Here is a 20,094-nt window from a genome sequence, read left to right as displayed (position 1 = left end):
TTGTTATCTCCCGGGCAAGATAAGGTGCTTTGATACTGAAAAAGAGTGTAATTATGGTTGTCGTCCTGATAATTAGCCAGACAACATATATTTAGCTTGCATGTATTATTCAGTTTTCAAATGTATCGCAAACTAGAATTATTCATCTATGATCTATGTTTTCTAAAAAAATAAAGCAAATTACCAATATATATATATATAGTCTGAATTTAGAGAGAACTTCTTTAAATTTTTAAAGTAAGGATGTCCAGTATGTATTTTTAGTTTTATTTATTTATATTTTTAAAATGAAATTAAGTTAATTAAATCATTAATCGCGCACGTGCAGATTCAGTTTGTAATATACAAAGTGTACAATAGTTGTAGAACTTGGACGCTTCTCCGTTATTTCTTGGTGACGAGCGAATAACAGATCATTGAGGAATCAATGTCTTCTCATTTTGAGTTTCCACCGGCTTTAGAGACTGACAAAACTAATTGGCTGCATCTCACTCTCTATTCTCTCTTTAATTTCAGTTTCTGGGAGTTTGAGAAGGGTTTTAGAGTTTTAGTGCTTGAAGGAGTCTAAAAGCCATGGCAGAAGACTATGTATACTTGCAAGGTGGGAGAGTTGAAGGACCCATTGCAGAAGATGATTTATACACCAAAGATGGGACAGTGGACTACAGAGGGAACCCAGCTAACAAAAATGTCACAGGAACCTGGAAGGCCTGCCCTTTTATTCTAGGTACTAATTTAAGACTGATCCTTTATATTCTAGGCCCTGCCCTTGTGTTCAAGATACTTCAATTTTTCTGGGTTTGATTGATATTTCAATAGGTAATGAGTTCTGTGAAAGATTGGCATTCTATGGGCTGAGTGCAAATCTGGTGCTTTATTTCAAGAATCATCTACACCAGAGCAGTGCTGCTGCAGCTAAAAGTATCTCCAATTGGACTGGAACATGCTACCTCACCCCTTTGATTGGTGCATTTCTAGCTGATGCCTATTTGGGAAGATACAAGACCATTGCCTCTTTCACAATCATCTACGTCATTGTAAGTTTCTAATTCTTTGCCTTTACTACGTATTTCATATACTTGATGAAGCAACATGTTTGACTTGTAATGAACACTTAATAGTGGGGACGTTGTTCTGGAAATTTCTAGTTTGCTTATGAATTGATTCCCAATTCCACCTTGTGCTTGATTAGCTTGTACCAAAATTCTGAAATGTGACCCTTATTGTTGAAAAATAGCAAAACATCCTTCAAAGAATTATAGTTCTATTTTAGACATTTAGATTTTGAACCAGAGTTGGGGTTCAAGTCCTGCACAATAGGTATTCGAGCAACACTCAATGCGGTTCGACAACTGCTTGATGCATATTAAGCGCTATTCAAATTATGTGAGAGCTCAACATAATGGTTACATCCTTAAGACTGCCAAAATAGGGGTTAATAGTCTTGAATGTTGCAAATGATGCTAGTTTGGAAATTGGAAACTATCTGGTTTATGGAGTTCCTTTTGGTTGGTATTCTCCCTCTTATAAAACTCATGAGTTCTGCTATTATCTGCATAGGGGATGGCTCTCTTGACAATGTCAACATCAGTTCCAGGCCTGAAACCTACCTGTGTTTTGGAAGATGACTGCTATGTGACTCCTGGACAATCTGCAGCCTGCTACGTGGCACTTTACCTAATAGCTTTGGCAACTGGTGGGATTAAGCCTTGTGTCTCAGCTTATGGAGCAGACCAGTTTGACGAGGATGATGAGGTTGAAAAGAAGCACAAGAGTTCTTTTTTCAACTGGTTCTATTTTGTCGTCAATGTTGGGGCTTTGATTGCTAGTTCATTGCTGGTGTGGATACAGACCAACAAGGGTTGGGAATGGGGTTTTGGCATACCAGCAGTTGCCATGGCAATTGCTGTAGTGAGTTTCTTTTTGGGTACTAGGTTATACAGGAACCAGAAGCCAGGAGGTAGCCCGATAACTCGAATAGTTCAGGTGGTGGTAGCATCTGTGAGAAAATACAAGGTGAAAGTACCTGAAGACAAGTCCGTTTTCTATGAGACTGCAGATGCAGAGTCTGCTATCAAAGGAAGCCGCAAGCTTGAACACACAAATGAGTTTAGGTTTGTTTCTAAATTGTAAATCTTTCATTGTTGGATGATATGCATGATCAATGTTTTTTTTAAGAAACTCACAATTGAGACGAAGGGTTAGTTGAGATCAGCAATCAAGCTATTTACTTTGGTGCTGTATTGATTTGTATTTTTGCTGTTCAGGTTTTTTGACAAAGCAGTTGTGGAGCTACCAACAGATAATATAAAGGGCTTCAAAAACCCTTGGAGACTATGTACAGTTACCCAAGTAGAGGAGCTAAAATCAATCATAAGGCTGCTTCCTGTTTGGGCCACTGGTATTATCTTTGCTGCGGTCTTTAGTCAGATGGGCAACTTCTTTGTGTTGCAAGGCAGCCTTATGGATCTTCATGTTGGCTCCTCTAGCTTTGAAATTCCAGCAGCCTGCCTCTCTGTATTCGACACCCTTAGTGTCATTATTTGGATCCCCATCTATGATCGACTCATTGTCCCATTTAGCAGAAAATTCACAGGTCACAAGAATGGGATAACTTCACTCCAGAGGATGGGCATTGGTCTCTTCATTTCCATATTCTCCATGATATGTGCTGCAATTCTAGAACATATCAGACTCCAAAAGGTTCGAGAGCACAACTATTATGACCTTGAGCATATGCCCATGTCTGTTTTTTGGCAAGTGCCTCAGTATTTCCTAATAGGTGCTGCAGAAGTCTTCACAGTCATTGGACAGGTTGACTTTTTCTACGATCAAGCACCTGATGCCATGAGAAGCTTGAGTTCTGCTCTCGCACTCTCCACTGTCGCATTAGGAAACTACTTCAACTCTCTGCTTGTCACCATTGTTGCCAACGTGACTACAAAGAACAATAAGGCGGGATGGCTTCCGGACAATTTGAACTATGGTCACCTCGATTATTTCTTCTGTTTTTTGGCAGTGCTGAGTGTTCTGAACCTAGGAGCTTTTTTGTTAATTTCCAAGTGGTACACATATAAGAAGACTCTGGGAAGTATGCGTTGATGGCTATAAAGGAAATGGTCTCTGGTGCCTTTACTTTGGTCATTGCATTGCATAGCTTTTACTCTGGTAATTGAAATACAACTTCAAGTCCACTAAAATTTATACTTTCTCATTTGTTTAATGGCAAGTTGTTGGCTAAACTACACAAATTACTGGACTTCACATTTACAAACCAATGTCAGCTTTCGCATTCCTATAAACGACATCGTTTTCGGAAGAGAAAAAAGAGAGGGAAAACCTATATTACAATCAGGGCAGATTGGTTTTGCTACTTTGAAATGAGAACAACAAACGTAAGCAGCTTCTATGGTCTTACCAAACAGGCTCTCTATTCCTTGTTCTCAAAAACCCTGTCTTCAACTAAAACCAAGACCCAACTACACAAGCTCCACTCACTCCTAATCACCCTAGGATTACACCACTCCCTCTTCTTCTCCGGCAAACTCATATCCAAATACTCCAATCTCAAACACCCCTCTTCTTCCCTCTCAGTTTTCCGCCATTTCCGCCCCAAACACAGCCCCTATCTCTGGAATTCAATCATCAGAGCCCTCACCCATAATGGCCTCCACTCCGAAGCTCTCCGCCACTACAACGCAATGCTTCACACCAATGTCCGCCCCGATAGCCACACCTTCCCTTCAGTGATCAACGCCTGCGCCGCTCTGTGTGATCTGGAAATGGGGCTGGTTATCCACCGCCGTGTTTCGGAGACCGGGTTTGGTACAGACTTGTATGTATGCAATGCTTTAATTGACATGTACGCAAGACTTGGTGAGCTTGGTCATGCACGCCAGGTGTTTGATGAAATGCGTGAGAGAGATGTTGTGTCGTGGAATAGTTTGATATCGGGGTACAGTTCGAATGGATATTGGGAGGAAGCTTTGGAGATGTTTTGGAGATTGAGAATGGAGGGGTTGGTACCAGATTGTTTTTCGATATCCAGTGTCCTACCTGCGTGTGGAAGCCTGGTGGATGTGAAAGAGGGTAGGCTAGTTCATGGTCTGGTTGAGAAGATTGGGGTGAATGCAGATGTTTTAGTAAGTAATGGGATTCTTGCAATGTACTTTAAATTTGGTTGGTGTAGAGATGCTCGAATTTTTTTTGAGGGGATGGTAGTTAGGGACTGTGTTAGTTGGAATACTGTGGTTTGTGGGTACTTGCAATTGTGTTTATTTGATGAGGCGATCAGTTTGTTCAGGGAAATGATAAAGGAATTCACGCCTGATTTGCTAACGATTACATCTGTGCTCCGTGCTTGTTCACATTTACGGGACTTGGGACTGGCAAAATATGTTCATGGCTACATGAAAAGAAGTGGTTTTGAGTTTGATACAATGGCGAATAATATAGCTATTGATATGCATGCAAAATGCGGAAGTCTGTTAGCTTCACGGGAAGTATTTGACTATATGGAATGCAGAGATTCAGTGTCGTGGAATTCTATGATCAATGGTTATTTTCTTAATGGCTGTTTTGATGAAGGGTTTAATCTCTTTAAGATGATGCGAAATAACGAGAAACCTGATTCTGTGAGTTGCGTGATGATCCTGTCTATGTATACTCAACTCGGACAGGTGGACCAGGGGAAAATGATCCACTGTGATATAGTGAAACTGGGATTTGATTCAGATATTGTTGTCAACAATGTTCTTGTTGATTTGTATGCTAAATGTGGTAAACTACAAGATGCACTAAAAGTATTTGACAGCATGACAGCTCGTGATATTGTAACATGGAATAGTATAATTTCTGCATGCTTTCACAATGAAGACTGTAGTTTAGGTTTAAGAATGGTTCTTAGAATGAGAAATGAGGGAGTGATGCTTGATGTGGCCACAATGTTAGGTATTTTACCAGTGTGTTCCTTACTTGCTGCCAAGCGAAAAGGACAAGAGATCCATGGCTGCATTTTCAGGTTAGGATATCATTCAGATGTTCCGGTTGGGAATGCACTAATAGAAATGTACTCTAGTTGTGGTAGCTTGGAAACTTCCATACGAGTATTTGAGCAAATGTGTATAAAGGATGTGGTGACATGGACTTCGTTGATCTCTGCATATGGGACATACGGAGAAGGTGAGAAAGCATTGATAGCTTTTCAAAAAATGGAAGCCACTGGTGTTCTTCCTGATCATCTAGCTTTTCTGGCCATCATATATGCATGTAGCCATTCAGGTTTGGTAGAACAGGGTCTGGCTTACTTCGATCGGATGAAGAAACACTACAATCTTGAGCCTCAGATGGAGCACTATGCATGTGTAGTTGACCTCCTATCCCGCTCTGGGCTATTAGTTCAAGCCGAGAACTTTATCCATTCAATGCCAATAAAGGCAGATGCAAGTATCTGGGGATCTTTACTTAGTGCTTGCCGTGAAGCTGGTGAAGAAGAGATGGCCGGACGTGTCTCAGAGCAGATAGTTGAATTTAATTCTTATGACACAGGGTATCATGTTTTGGTATCGAATGTATACGCAGCTCTAGGTAAGTGGGATAAAGTGAGAATGATGAGGAAATACATGAAAGCTAAAGGGCTCAAAAAAGATCCTGCATTTAGCTGGATGGAGATTTAATAGAAGATCTGAGGTCCTCTTAACCTTATACATTAGATGTTGATAAGTTGTCTGTGGTAGTTGCTGGATTTCTGGCAAGGAAGGGTATGATTATTTCCAATTCATAGTATGACTTCTACGAAGGATATGAGAAGAACTGACATTATAAGATCAAGTATACGCTGGCCATATCAGGTAGTTATTGATGTTTTGTGGACAGTTAGTGTGAAATCTTATCTGGTTAGAGTTTCCTTTTATATTGAAAATCTGCCAAATTCTAAAAGAAATATTCTTCTGCATATATGTCTCAAATCGAACACATTAAAGATGATTGTACTTTTTTATTTATTTCTTGATTCTGATTTTTACCCTATTCTTCAAAAAAAAAAAGGGTGCACATGCGCCCAAACACACACTCATAAAAGTTCAATATTTATACACACTTTTGTGGTATTTTCAGTGCATGCTGTGCAAAAGGTTATCAGTCATGAACTCATGGTATAATAAGATAGGTCCTGTGTGTTTGAAGTAGATTTACCAGACTGATTTTAAGTACCTCTTGTTTAAATTCATTATAATTTTTTGGATTTGGGCAATGGGCAGCTGCTTTGTGTAAAATTTATGACTTTTCTTAGACAACAATTTAATCATCATATGTAGCTCGACACAACTTATGTTGCTGCAATATACTCGGATACATGAATTTGGCATGGCAGTAAATAATCTATCTGACCATCTTCTTTTATCAAACATGTAAAGCAGATACAAGTATTGGGGATCTTTACTTAGTGCTTGCTGAGGAACTGGTGAAGAAAAGATAGCTGGACGTGTCTGAGAGCAGATAGTTGAATTTATTTCTCATGATACGGGGTATCATGTTTAGGTATTGAATGTATACGCAGATCTACGGAAGTGGGATAAAGTGAGAATGATGAGGAAATACATGAAAGCTAAAGGGATCACAAAAGATCCTGAATTTAGCTGGATGGAGATTTAAAACAAGGTCTGAGGGCCTATTAACCTTATACATGCAGAAATTGATGGTAGATGCTGGATTTCTGGCAAGGAAGGGTATAATGATTTCCAATTCATACTATGACTTCTGAGAAGGATGAGAAGAACTGACATAATAAGACCAGGGTAGGCTGGCAATACCAGAGGTAATGATTGATGTTTTCTGGACAGTTATTGTGTAATCTTTTCTGGTTCACTGTTTAAATAAAATGATTGAGTTTCCTTATATACTGTAATTGTTTTAAGTTGCACACATTGGAATTGTTTCTAAGATGTCTGTATTTTTTGTTTTATTTCTTGATTTTGATTTTTATCATATTCTTAAAATAAAATAAAAACAAAAAAACAAAAGAAAGCGCACACACAAACAGACACACTTGTACACACTTCGTGGTATTTTCAGTGCATGCTGTGCAAAAGGATATCATTCATGGTTTAATAAGATAGGTGGATATCATTCATGGTTTAATAAGATAGGTCCAATGCTTAAGGAGATATACCAGACTGAGAGGTTAGAGCTTATAATGTGCTTGATGAGCAAACAATTATTCACTCTTGCCTCTTGTTTGAAGCACATAAAAAGGGAAATAAGTAAAAGACAAACGAATAAAGATAGAACCTCAAGCTTCTAAATCTTACGTCTTCTTATTATTGCTTGTCTAGTTTCAATTAAAGTCTGCATTTTAGTTTTGTCTTAAGAAGTTACAATGGTAAGTTAATAGTTTTGATAATCTTTAAATTGCAAGCTGCAGAATTCTGGCTATAGATTTACCAGTGGTTTCCGTCAATCAAAACAGGTCTGCCTAGTCAGCTCATTTACTTCTCATATATTTATCTGATTGCATGAATTACTTGTGGATTGTGGCTGCAGATAACGGATTAGGTGCGGTTTATATATCTGCATGTGAGGTTTTGAAAGGTTGAGATCAGGAAGTGCTTCTGTTGATTCTTGGAGGTAGTCTCTTTCTTGACAAACCTTTAATGAGTGAAGTTAAAGACCTCAAATTAAGCTAACACCATATCTCTACAGAGGCTGACCGCTGCAGAAGCTGAGATTGCAGTTAGACGTTTAACAGGTTAAACTTTGGTGATGTTTGCCATAAAGTCAGTTTTAGAGGCTTTTGATGAGGAAGAAGGGATTGAAGTGGCCTGGAGCAAAGTCAAGCCTGCGGACGATGCTGAGCTTCAGCGCTTGTTTTTTTCGGAGATTAATTGGCTCAAGTCTCTAAAACATGGTAAGATCATCAAGCTTTTCAGCTGGTGGGTCTCGGAAGATGGTGATAATGGTAAGAAGTAGAGGAGGAGGACTGTGAATATGATCATGGAGTTGTTCACTTCCAGGAGCTTGAAGCAGTATCGAAAGAAGCACACCCATGTTGAAGTCAAGGCCATGAAGAAATGAGCACGGCAGATTCTCAAGGGCTTAATCTATCTGCATTCTCATGACCCTACTATTGTTCATAGGGATTTGAAGTATGACAATGTGTTTATTAATGGTTTCAATGGAGAGGTGAAGATTGGGGATTTCGGGTTTACATTGGTGATGCATGAGCAGAGTAGTAGTTCTGAGTATGGAGTGATTGGCACGCCAGAGTTTATAGTGCTGGAGATGTATGAATAGGATTTATAATGAGCTGGTGGATATCTATTCTTTTGGGCTGTGCTTGCTGGAAATGGTGACTTGTGAGTACCCTTATAAGGAGTGCCGAAGTCCTGCGCAGATATACAAGAAGGTTATATCTGGTGTGATGCCGGCTGCACTGAGTAATGTGAAGGATCCTCAAGTGAAGCAGTTCATTGAGAAATGAATTTAATGGTATAACCAAGAGGATATGCTAGGAGGGTTTCTTGTTTAAATCATTTCAATCTTTTGATTTGGGCAGCATCTTTCTGTACATTTTGTGATTTTTCTCAGACAACAATATAATCTTATGTAGATGGATGAGCAAAGGCTGCAGCTTGTAGACCATTGCTATCAGTAACCTCCCCACTACATCCAGAAGCATTAGCTTCACTTGGAAGGAATACAAATGGCAGTGGGAATGAATAATAATAAGGTGGTATCCGAAACTGATTTTTCAGTGTTGGCAACTGCTGTACACCAAGAAAAAGAAGACATGTCCGTGCTCAGTTCCATTCTTGAAGATATTAAAGCTCTCATGCACAACTATGAGGAGTTCAAAGTACTCTTTTCTCCTCGAGAAGCAAATAAAATAGCACACAGCATTAGCACAACAAGGTCTTTTTATTGCTCAAATTTCTAAGGGATGTCATTCTAAACGCAGGGTACTTGTTAATTTCTAATTGCAATACCTCTTCTGAAAAAGCAAAAAAAAAAAAAAAAAAAAAAAAAAAGGGTACGACACAGCTTTTGTTCTTGTAATATACTCAGATACATGATTTTGACATTGAGGTAAATAGTCTGGCTAGTATTTATTATATGTTTCTCATAAACTTAGTATACGTAGTTTCTTTACCTCATCTCTGGTTTAAATTTGTTAAAAGCACTATGACAGAGTTCCCTTTTCATTATGGCTTTTAATTGCTGAATATGAAGAATACTTGGTCTCAGACAAAAGCGTAATACGTAGTTAGTGTGAAGGGATTGATACTTTAGTACTGTATAGCGTTTATTTGGGAGATGAAGAATACTATAGTCTGTTTTGTTTCAAAATTGAATATGTTTCTGTTTGGGATTATTGTTCAGAGGTGTTCATTCTGTATTAGGCGGTGCGGACGTCAGGATATATGCTTTAGATGCTTGAGATTGGCCGATAAAAGCATATCAGAGGCGCTCATCATCCGGTAATTGCTCGGTCAACGTCTGCCACTTGATGCACGGCAAGCCAAATCTGAATGGTGAGACTTTGATGTTGTAATAGGAGTCATGTTATATAGGGATAGCATTTGAAATGATGAACTTATTGAGCATGTTGTGAAGTGCGGTGGAAATGTATGGTTGGTTTCTTGTCTACTTTGTTTTACTATAATGATTTCCGAGTCTGGAATAATATTGAGTATTTTGATTAGATAATTGGCTTAGTTGTGTTTATTTATATTTGATATGCAATATTTATACATGTTAATGGAAAATAGTAATCTGCATCATTGTTTTCACGTTTTGCGAAAATTTAGTAGCTCATTTGGAAATGGTTGAAACATTTGCATAACCTGGAAGTTGAAACATTTGCAGACTCATGTTAATTGGCTTAGTACTCTAATAAAGAAGTTCAAACATTTGCAGACTCATGTCTAGTTGGGCAAACAAGTGCTCAAAAGACTACTGATTTTGCCGATGTGTGTTATGGTCCGTCCTTCCTTAGGTTTGTGGGCTCATTTCATCAATTTGCTTATTTGGTGTGTATCAAAATTTCCCAGGCTATGAAGCTTTCTTCAATTGCATTTTAAGTGAGTTTTTTTTTCTGGTTGGGTGATGCAAATTAGCGCTTATTGTGTTGTTCACCGTTTTGTTTATAGAACTTGCAAGGTAATTTTGAATCCAGATTTCGTGACATATTATGCCAATTCCATGTATAGGAACTAAATATCTAGATTTGGAATTTTTAGTGACTTAAGTGGAAAAAGTGTTTTATATGACAGTATACTAGTCTCGTATGGTACTGTCTAGTGTCTATTTGATGTGCAGCGAGGCATATATTGGCTTGGATTCTTAATATGATTTGAATTGTAGAAAAGCTGTTTGGCCCAGAAAATTTGTTTAGGTTCAATAGCAGTCCCTCTCAACTTCTGAAGCTTCCGACTTTCTTCTAGGAGACTACTACCCAAATTGTTGTCTCCCAGTTCCTGTTTGGTCAAGTTTACAAGATTTCCAATGATGATAGGGGATGCTTCCATGTACCGACAGACAACTCTTTCAGTTTGGTGGAAAGGTTTCTGATGGATTCTGGTTATTCTCATCCAAAACGACTATTGATAAAACTCAGACGCCTCAAGCCTAGTACAATTAGCCAGGATAAGAGAGAATTCAAGTGACTGACATTCCCACTTCCACCTTTCCAATCTTCCAAAATACTCAGGGAGCTTTCCGGTAAGATCATTTTCAGCAAAATCCAGAAGGGAGTCGAGAAGTATTTGACAATGTTTTTTTTTTTTGAAAGGGAAGCATTTGACAATGTTACATTATGGGATGTCAATAAAAGAGTCAAACCTGTGTAAAAGTAACTCTGATTATGGGATGTCACTAATCACTGCACACAAATTTATCTGTAGAGGAATACATGCTATTGTTTCTTTTTTTTGGTTAATACTTAATACATTTGATTTGTTTATTTTCCAAGAACCTCTATTTTATATATATTTTTTGGAATGATTCCAAGAACATGTATGTGTTCCCTCTCTTGTATTCTCAAGTTTTGTTGATGGTTACGGCGTGAGGAGGACTGCCGTTCTAGCTAAGGACGGAGCCAGTACCCAGTAAGGTTACCACAAATCTAATATACGTTCTATATGTTTCAACTTGGTGTAGTGGCTATAGGCATGTTTTTATTCTGTCCTCCTTTTCTCCTTAGTTCAAACCTTGGTGTAAGCAGCATTTTTTCTGTTTTTACTTCTTTTATTTTTTCTTATTATTATTTTTTATTTAGGGCAAGGCTAACACATGATATTACCCTACAGGAAGATCACTAACAACCAAACGAAAATAGTTCATTTGCTAGCATATGCGACAAGAATGAACATATTTGAAACTATTTGTTTTGTTTCGAAAATAGTTCGTCAAATAGTTCATTCTTCTAGCATAACAAATTGATTATCGTTAGAGCATTCAAAACTTCGATTCAAAGTTATAAGCATGAACGGTTCAGGTTTGACAGATTTGGTTCGTCAATTAATTTAATCTTTTTTGACACTTTAATGATCACTAAATTTGCTGAAAATTTATATAACTAATCTATATATTAGCACTTACAAACTGAACAATGAAGATGCAAAAATTCAATCAAAACGTTGGTGCCCGTATCCCTCATATATGTCTAAAAATGGATCATTTAGTGGAAGGACCCTACATATATACATATATGAGAGGAGGCAAATTATTTTCGTGGCGAAGAGAAGCTCATCATCGACTAAAGTTTCCACTACTCTTATATTATATGTTTTCATGATTTCTCTTATTAGGGTTTTTTAAACTTCTAAGCTAGGGCTGAGAAGAATCTCGTAGTATGTCTATTCTATTTATTTAGCTAGTTTGCTGAATTTTCATAGATTTGTAAGTTAAACTCTAATCACTTTTTCAATAGAACTTTTATTCAAAGAAGTTTTAATGAGTTATTTGGTTGGAGAACATGAGGCTTGATCAATGAGTAAATGTTTTCTAGGGTGTCAAAAGACTATTCAAGCTTGTGATGAGAGAGTTGTGAACTAAGAATATAAGTGCTTAATCATGCGCATGATTTCCTACTTCTTTTGTGTTTAACGAAGTTGAACATTTTTGCTTAAACTTGATCATAATGTGAAATAAATTATAGTTTGGCTACTAAAATTACATACGGGATCAATAAGTTAGAATTGATAAAATTAGTAATAATTTTGCCTCCTCATAGAAGAATACTGAATACAGTTCAGCAACATGGTTTTCGTTAATAAAAGGAAAGAGGTTGATTAAACGTACCAAAAAAATCTTTATACTTTTTTATTAAAAAAAAAATATTGTTCGCAACCATCCCTTGGAACAAACATAAAAAGGACTGCCAAATGACTGATAAAATCATAATATTCTTAATAAGCAGTTAACGCATCTTTCTTGCATAGCAGTCGGCATTCATCTTTTACCACATGAAAAACTGCATGAAAACACAAAGAAACAACTGTAAATAAGAGCTTTGGAAATATGGTATTTCACATATATATAAATAACGTTGAAAAAAAATATATGATATTATAGTTACTGATTTACATTATATAGTTACGTTGAGCGATTAAATAGAGAGATGTAATTTAAGAACGAAAAAGAATGATTGAGATGTATTACCCTTTATGGGTCCTCCGGTGTATGGGTTAAAACACCCAGCTACGAGTAAACAACATACAATAATATCTATTGCATCGGCAAGACACATGTTGACTTCATAGCTAGCAAAATATTTAGAGTGCGGCTATTTCCACCTTACTCATCTTCTTTGTTCATCCTACATGCTCATTTCATCCTACATTTTAATTTTCTATATAATCTATAGCAATAAAAAAATCCTAATAAAATATTAACGTAATTTATTTCCATTTTAGTTCTAAATTATTTGGTTTTGTTCTAAATCATTTGCTACCGGTGACCTGTAATTTAAAAAATTGTTTTTTTAGTTTATCAAACACTATTAACTTTAATAGTTCAGATAAAAGCTGATTTTCGTTAAAAGTTTTTTTCTTTAGTTTATCAAATACTATTAACTTTAATAGTTCAAATAAAATCTTATTATCGTTAAAAAGCTAAGTTGTACCAAATATGGCCTTAATCCGATAAAAAAAAAACAGTTTTATTGAAACAGTTTCCTAAATAATTGAAGCTCTCTCATTCTAGTGATATTTCCGAAAATGTTTTTGAAGTACATGCATTATCATTAAGTTTTGACGATTTTATTCATATATTAACTATCACATCATCATTGGAATACTGATGATGAGGAAGACAGAGATTGAATAAAAAACAATTAAACAATACTATATCGAGGAAGGGACAGCAGATAAGAAAAGAAAAACAAAGGAAGGGGGGGGGGGGGGGGGACCGGGGGGGGAAAAAAACGGGTAAAAAACCGGGTAAACGGTAAAGGAAAGGTAAAACGAACCGAAACGGTTAAAAAAGGAAAACGTAAGGTTCGTAAAAACAAAACCTTAAGTTACGTAAGTAACAAGTAGAAAGAAGTAAAGAAGAAGAAGAAGAAGAAGAAGAAGAAGAAGAAGAAGAAGAAGAAGAAGAAGAAGAAGAAGAAGAAGAAGAAGAAGATGATGACGACGACGAAGAGGTGAAGATGCTGATAGATGTCAAGCAACAAAAGTGTACACTGCATTCATTTTTAATAATGATGGAAAAATACAATAAGTAACTCCCTCAAGAAGCATGAGATTTACTTAGCCAAACAAACTTTTAATATGATTGATGCATTCAAACAAGAAAAGCTGAGTGAGATGCAATTAAATAAGCATGAGTTGGATTTCGAACTTATAATGAGGCACTACAACACTAAGAGCAACAAGTTCATCTTTGACGAGAATGAAGTTGAGATCACCTTAGATGATGTGAATTCGCTATTCCACATCACAAAAGAAGGCGATGAGGTGTTAAACATGTTTGTAGGAGAGAGTATTGTTCTAGTTACATATATTCGAAAGCCATCCTACAAACAAAAGGAAATAACTTTTCACTTTTAGTTTTTGACCTTTTAAATCTTTTGTTTATATGCTTCAATCTTTTTTTTCTTTTTCTTTTTTGAGAAGGTACTTTAATCTTTGTATTAGTTGTTGGTTGATATGGTGACTCATGGTGTGTTCTCGAATATAGTGGGACTTGGTTGAACGAAGCCATCAGAAAGGTAAAACTCAAAACTACAATATATATACCTGATTAGGATTGGGTCGAAGAACTGTAAAAGTTGCTCAGACAAAACTAAATGAGATGACTAAAGAACACGTACAGATCCTGCCCTCAGCACCTACCTATTTTGGATTACGCATACAATCATAAGGAATGAATATACTTGAAATTAATCGAAATGAATATGAGTTGCAATAAGGACAATGAGGGACAATGACAACGTGCTTACGAACAACCACCTACATGAAATAAGATACCTTACTCAAATTAACAAATTGAACAGATTTGGATAGCTTTCATTAATTTCTCTTCCTCCCTCCACGTACGTTTTTCTTTGAACCAACACCTGGGACAAACACCTACAACTAACCACAAAGGAGGTAGATTGAAATCAATTGTTAAGGAAAAAGTTATCTCGAGCATGACCTTGAATTTCTTCTGTGCAATCACAACTTTTAGAGCTTTGTCGATAAAAATGTATGAGATTTTGAGAGGGTGCGTGATTACCATTTAACAGTTTTAAGCAGTTTTGGGGAAACATGCTTCTTTTTTTTTTTTTTTTTTTTGCACGTATAGAGGCACGTAAAGAGAAGGTGTGGGAAGTAACTGCTATCTGTTGGGAACTCGGGATACAGCTCCCTTTGAAATTTATTCTTATCTTTTGTTCTAGCTTTGAGCCTTTGGCTATGAGAAATGAAAGGGAAAAGTTAAGAGAACTTTTTTATTAGTAGAATGAAAAAAACGGAAATTAGAGAAATGGGAACGAATGAATAAATGACAAGGTTGAAAACAAAAACATATGAAACCACAAGAACATTTATTATTTTTGAGTTGTGAACTGGCAGTTGAGAAAACTGATGCAGGATCTTTAGCTTTGTTGCGATGGCTTGGTTGTTTGTCTTAGGTTGGGATTAGAATTGTTGTTTGGAGCATTCCACAGGCATGTTTCCGTTGAATCGTTTAGTGTCTTTGCAGTAGTCGTAGATCATGTGGTTGTCTCTAACCCATTTCAGCTGGCCTAACTTAGCATTGCTCAGCTGCTTGTATATAGGAGATGTCCACCAGTTTGCAGGAGTAGCTGCGGCGCATTGCGTGATACTGCTCGGTCCATCCCACTTGCAAGCTCTCGCTCTGAAATTGCGCAATCTAGCTATGAATGGGGCGCTGGTCCAGTCGATTTTGACTAGTCCGCCTCTGGTTGCCCAGTTATCTGCGTTCCATAAGCTGGAGTAAACCCTCATCCCTTGCTTGCTGGGGTAAGCAATGCCCTCGTTTTCGTAGTTTCTGAATACACGAATTGGCAGTCCATCGATGTACCACCTAAAATCATAGAAGTGAAATTAAAGGTTAGGAAGTTGGTAATTGGTCCCACGACTTTTGCCAGTAATAAGAATATAGTGAATGGTAGTGAGACCATAGTGTTTTTATAGGTTGTGGTAGCACCAAAGCAGCATATAAGCATGTCAATGGTCTCTGGTACAACACAGAAAGATCATGTATACAGAAAGAAAGTCCGCATAAGATACTTACACAACTGTGGTTGGGTTCCAATGTATGGTGTAGTTGTGAAAATCAGCTGTTGGATCAAACCAGAGGTAAAACTGCTGCTCTCTGCTTCCATTTCCTTGTGTATAGATGTTTGTGTGGATAATGTAAGGTTGTCCAGAAACGTTTCCTAAGAATTCGAAATCTATCTCGTCATGTTTGCTTCCTGTAGATGAGAGCTGTAAAAAGTATATATGGGAAATAAGCAAGTGTCATTATGTTGGTCCTAGGTGATCGACTTAAAATTTGACTTATGATCATCGTAGAAGGAAAGGAAGTTTGCGTCAATATCTAAAGTATGTGAAAGTTAACGATGAATTTGAGACAGAAATGTGGTGTTTTGTAATGAATTTGCATCTTGCTCAAGTTAACTTACATAGAAAGCTGTTACTGTGCCTGCAGAATTATTAGGTACCAACTTAATGAGCATCTCAATGCTTCCGAATAAGAAACCTCTCTTTGATTGAACAGCAGATCCTGCATAACAAAAGATGGTAGTGTAGTTTGATTAGTGCATGGCAGATGCTGGCCCTAGTGTCACACGTCCTTATGTTTTCAATTAACATTTTTACTCATAAATCCCAAATGCTGTGTATTTAAAATGCATCATTGAATCCCTAAAGAATTGCATATACGATAATGCCTTTATGCATTTGCACACTAAATCAAAGGAACAAGTAGCTCTAACCTGAAGTTTGATCGAGCACGAGTTGGACATCTTCGCCATTGCCTTGAATTGCAGCATGCTGCTGACCCCAGGTGATGTACATGCTCTTCGAAAACTTTGCATTAACTGAACTTTGATAAAAAGCAATGGTGCACAAGCCTATCAAGAAAGCTTGCAGAATCGCCATCTTCACTATATCACTCGAGTTAGAACGTCGTCTTTTTCTCTGTTATTACTCGATCTATGTTTCTGACAAATTGAAACTTAGAATGGGATGTCTTGTCTTTGGTTCTTGATGCCCTTAAATAGCTTGACGCACCCTTCAAATATACGCTCCTCTACGACATTGTCATATTTTTCGACCTCCCTAATTTAATACATGTTTCAAAAGAGGGCAAGTACGTAGCTCCTTACAAAATGTTTGAAAGTTGAAATTACAAACTAGCTAATTGATTAATGAGTTCAACTCTATTTAGTGGAGTGGTGTGACTATCTATTGTTGCAAAAATACAAAGAGAAATTAGAGAGTGAGTATTAAGGTGTGATTGTAGCTTAGCTGGGACGCGGCAAGAGAATAGCCAAGGAGAAAGTCGTGCTTAGAACTACTAAGGTAAGTAACCAACTGGGGGAGGACAACCGTGAATGATTCTTACTTTGCTTGGCAGGACGTGCAGCCATTGAGAGAGAGAGTAGGCATTCCTACTATTCCTACTAATCCAACTCAAGTTTCATTAGTTCAATCAAGTAGTTCCTATTGGCTAAATCAAAATCAAGTAGTCCTAAACTCCTAATTAGTCCAAAGGAGTCAGATCTATGATATAATTAGCCTTGTGTGTGTGAATGCTGTTTGCAGTTTGCAGTTATGAATCGATGGTTAGTTCTTAACGAGAAGTTAAGGGTAAGAGTTCATATTCTCTATGTCTCGTCCTTTTGTATACTTTCGTCGAAACATTGATTGCTTATTAAAACCACTCACCTGAATGACATTATTTCTTTCATGGAATATATATTAGTAGGAGGCCGTTCTATTGCGGACCGCAAACTTGCGGACTCAATGAGGACTTTTAAAAACAAACCGTTAGATTACATGAACGGTATAGACTTTAAGAAATACAAATATTTTTCATGTGGCCACATGTACCTTGACCTTCTCCTTCTCTGTCGTCATCTACCTCTGTTTATGTATTTTCCGGGCACGATTAACCTGTCCTTTCTAGGCAAGATTACCTTTGGCTTGGTAAATAAGGTTATCCAATGGATAAGATCATAAGAGAAATAGTATATCTCACTACAACAGAAAAATATTAAAAGGCGAGTAGTTCATTGTGACAATCCGAAATTCGTCACAAAATCTTGACAAATGCGAGAAATTTCATCTGTTGAGGATAATATCATTAGTGACAACAAGCTTTTCATCATAAAGTAGGTCTTTACGACAAATTAGCAGTTGTTGCTTATACGACATTCTACGACATCCAATTCCTCATCAATTATGCGATAACTTTTACCAATTTTCTATAAACATTTTTTATTTTTTGAAGTATCTGTTAACATTTTCATGACAACTTAGACTTCCTCGAAAAAGATTAATTAGGCGACGACATCCTCAGATAGTCGCTTAATGTTTTATGTGACAACTAGGTTTTAGTTGTTGAATACTGATTTAGAGACAAATTCTGCAAGTTGTCGGTTAATGTTTTAATTAGACAATCTTAACTTCCTCGCAATAAATTAATTGGGCAACAACTTTAACGGGTTGTCACTTAATGTTTATGAGAAAATCTGAACTTGCTCACTGAAACCTAATTAGACGACAAAATTTATGAGTGTTGTTGGTTAAAGTTTATGTGACAACTTTAATTTTCTTGCAAAAGACAATTTTTTATTTTTTTTGGATCAAATGCATAAGTAATATGTTACAATATTTTGAGTCGAACTCACGACCTCTCACTTACAAAGAGAGACTTATGCTACTAGATCAAATTGTACTAGGCTGCAAAAGACAAATTAAGTGCAACTTCTACAGTATCTCAAAAACAAAAACAAAAATGCAACTTCTACCGGTTGTCACTTGATAATTATGTAAAATTGATTTCCTCAATTAGGTGACGACTTCCACGAGTTGTTGGTTAATGTTTATGTGAAAACTTTAATTGCAAAGAGAGACTTATGCTACTAGATCAAATTGTACTAGGCTGCAAAAGACAAATTAAGTGCAACTTCTACAGTATCTCAAAAACAAAAACAAAAAGTGCAACTTCTACCGGTTGTCACTTGATAATTATGTAAAATTGATTTCCTCAATTAGGTGACGACTTCCACGAGTTGTTGGTTAATGTTTATGTGAAAACTTTAATTTTTCTCGTGAATTGTCAATTAGGTTAGGATCTTAACGCTTTGTTGTTTAATGTATATGTGACAACTTGAAATTCCTCTCTAAAAATCATTTACGCGACGGCTTCTAACAGTTTTCGGTCAACATGTATGTGACAACTTTAATTTTCTTGCAAAAGACTTATCATGGACAACTTAATTATAAGGACTATTGCTTAATGAAATAATGATCATTTGACACATCTCTCTCTCAAAACCATAAGGAGACGGTGACTCATCCTCTCGTCCATTCGTGTCTCTTTCGACGGCGCCGGGAGCGGCCTTCGGCCTTGCTCTTCGTTTGCTGTCAGACAGGGAGTATTGAAGCAAGGTCTAGATCAAATTTGGTCTAGAAGCAATGGTCCGTGGACTTCTCCGGGTTTGATTCTATGCACAAGGTTTAAATTAGATTTGACTAAGTTAGAGGAAGATGGTGGGTGCTCGATTTTAGACTGGTAATCACCTGTGGATGTAGATTCTTGCGTGATGGAAGAGCCTGATTTTAGCAAAGGTGATCTCCGTGGTGGTTTGGACTTGTGGCGTTGCGGCTCGTTTCAGGTTATGGTGGTGAAGGTTGAGTCATCAGAGCCGATCAGAGAGATCGTACAATGGAGAAGATTGGTGGACTTGGTCCATATTTGCTTCATGGGCCTTGTGTTATTGGGTCTGCTTCACACTATCATTGGCCCACTATCTTTTGGGTTTGGGTTTCTTGGCCCTAGTCTATTAACTATTTTAGTCTTGTTTTGTTTCTAGTTTTGCTTCAGTTTGTTTAAATTTTTTGTGGGTTCACCCTTTAGGATACTAGGCCCTAGAGGGCTCTATGAGTGAATACAATTAAATGTTAGCCTATTTTATGTACTATGTGAGACTTATCTCATAACTACTTGTCTATCTGTAGATGATAACGGTAAAATATGTAATGACTATTTTAGACCTTCGCTTTACATAAATTTATAAAAGTTGTAACTAACTATTTCAAAAATAATGATCATTTGACAAGTTTGAACTTTCTCTTACAAAATTGATTCGGCAATGAGTTATATGAATTGTCGTTTATTGTTTGCACATCTGTTCACATATTGTTTGTATTTTCTTGTCAACGAAAATCATCAAAATCTTCTCAAGAGGAATCTAAGTGAGGAGAAACCCAAAAAGCGGACTTGGATGAGCCGAAATCTGCTCTAGGTAAATCTGAATAAAGTTAAACCTGCTAAGGCAAAATTTCCTCAAGTTGAGTCTTGGTGAAGGAAGATCCACTGAAGCTGAATATAGGGGTGAGGAGTAATCCCCTCATG

General features: G+C 37.0%; 4 protein-coding genes and 1 non-coding gene across 5 annotated transcripts; 4 read left to right on the top strand and 1 right to left on the bottom strand.

Moving 5' to 3' along the window:
* Positions 1-573: 573 nt before the first annotated feature.
* Positions 574-3,158, top strand: LOC101294024 (peptide transporter PTR5-like). Its single transcript, XM_004308593.1, has 4 exons — positions 574-727; positions 820-1,037; positions 1,561-2,114; positions 2,268-3,158. The coding sequence occupies exons 1-4, from the start codon at positions 574-576 to the stop codon at positions 3,100-3,102; spliced, it is 1,761 nt and encodes a 586-aa protein (XP_004308641.1). The 3' UTR covers positions 3,103-3,158.
* Positions 3,159-3,380: 222 nt separating this feature from the next.
* On the top strand, positions 3,381-5,675 carry LOC101293732 (pentatricopeptide repeat-containing protein At3g03580-like). Its single transcript, XM_004308592.1, has one exon. It carries the CDS (start codon positions 3,381-3,383, stop codon positions 5,673-5,675), a length of 2,295 nt encoding a protein of 764 aa, XP_004308640.1.
* Positions 5,676-7,758: 2,083 nt separating this feature from the next.
* Positions 7,759-8,289, top strand: LOC101293445 (probable serine/threonine-protein kinase WNK3-like). Its single transcript, XM_004308591.1, has 2 exons — positions 7,759-7,961; positions 8,133-8,289. Exons 1-2 carry the CDS (start codon positions 7,759-7,761, stop codon positions 8,287-8,289), a joined length of 360 nt encoding a protein of 119 aa, XP_004308639.1.
* LOC101293147 lies at positions 7,901-9,433 on the top strand. The gene is made up of 2 exons (XR_185347.1): positions 7,901-8,907; positions 9,376-9,433. It is a non-coding gene; the product is annotated as an uncharacterized LOC101293147 (transcript).
* A 5,689-nt stretch (positions 9,434-15,122) lies between these two features.
* LOC101292849 (probable xyloglucan endotransglucosylase/hydrolase protein 26-like) lies at positions 15,123-16,610 on the bottom strand. The gene is made up of 4 exons (XM_004308590.1): positions 16,445-16,610; positions 16,133-16,233; positions 15,742-15,935; positions 15,123-15,531 (listed from the first exon to the last, which is right to left on the bottom strand). Exons 1-4 carry the CDS (start codon positions 16,608-16,610, stop codon positions 15,123-15,125), a joined length of 870 nt encoding a protein of 289 aa, XP_004308638.1.
* Between the last annotated feature and the right edge of the window lie 3,484 nt (positions 16,611-20,094).

This window comes from Fragaria vesca, linkage group LG7, assembly GCF_000184155.1.
Source record: "Fragaria vesca subsp. vesca linkage group LG7, FraVesHawaii_1.0, whole genome shotgun sequence".
In the NCBI taxonomy this organism is placed as follows: domain Eukaryota; kingdom Viridiplantae; phylum Streptophyta; class Magnoliopsida; order Rosales; family Rosaceae; genus Fragaria; species Fragaria vesca.
This window is presented reverse-complemented; position numbering and strand designations above follow the sequence as displayed.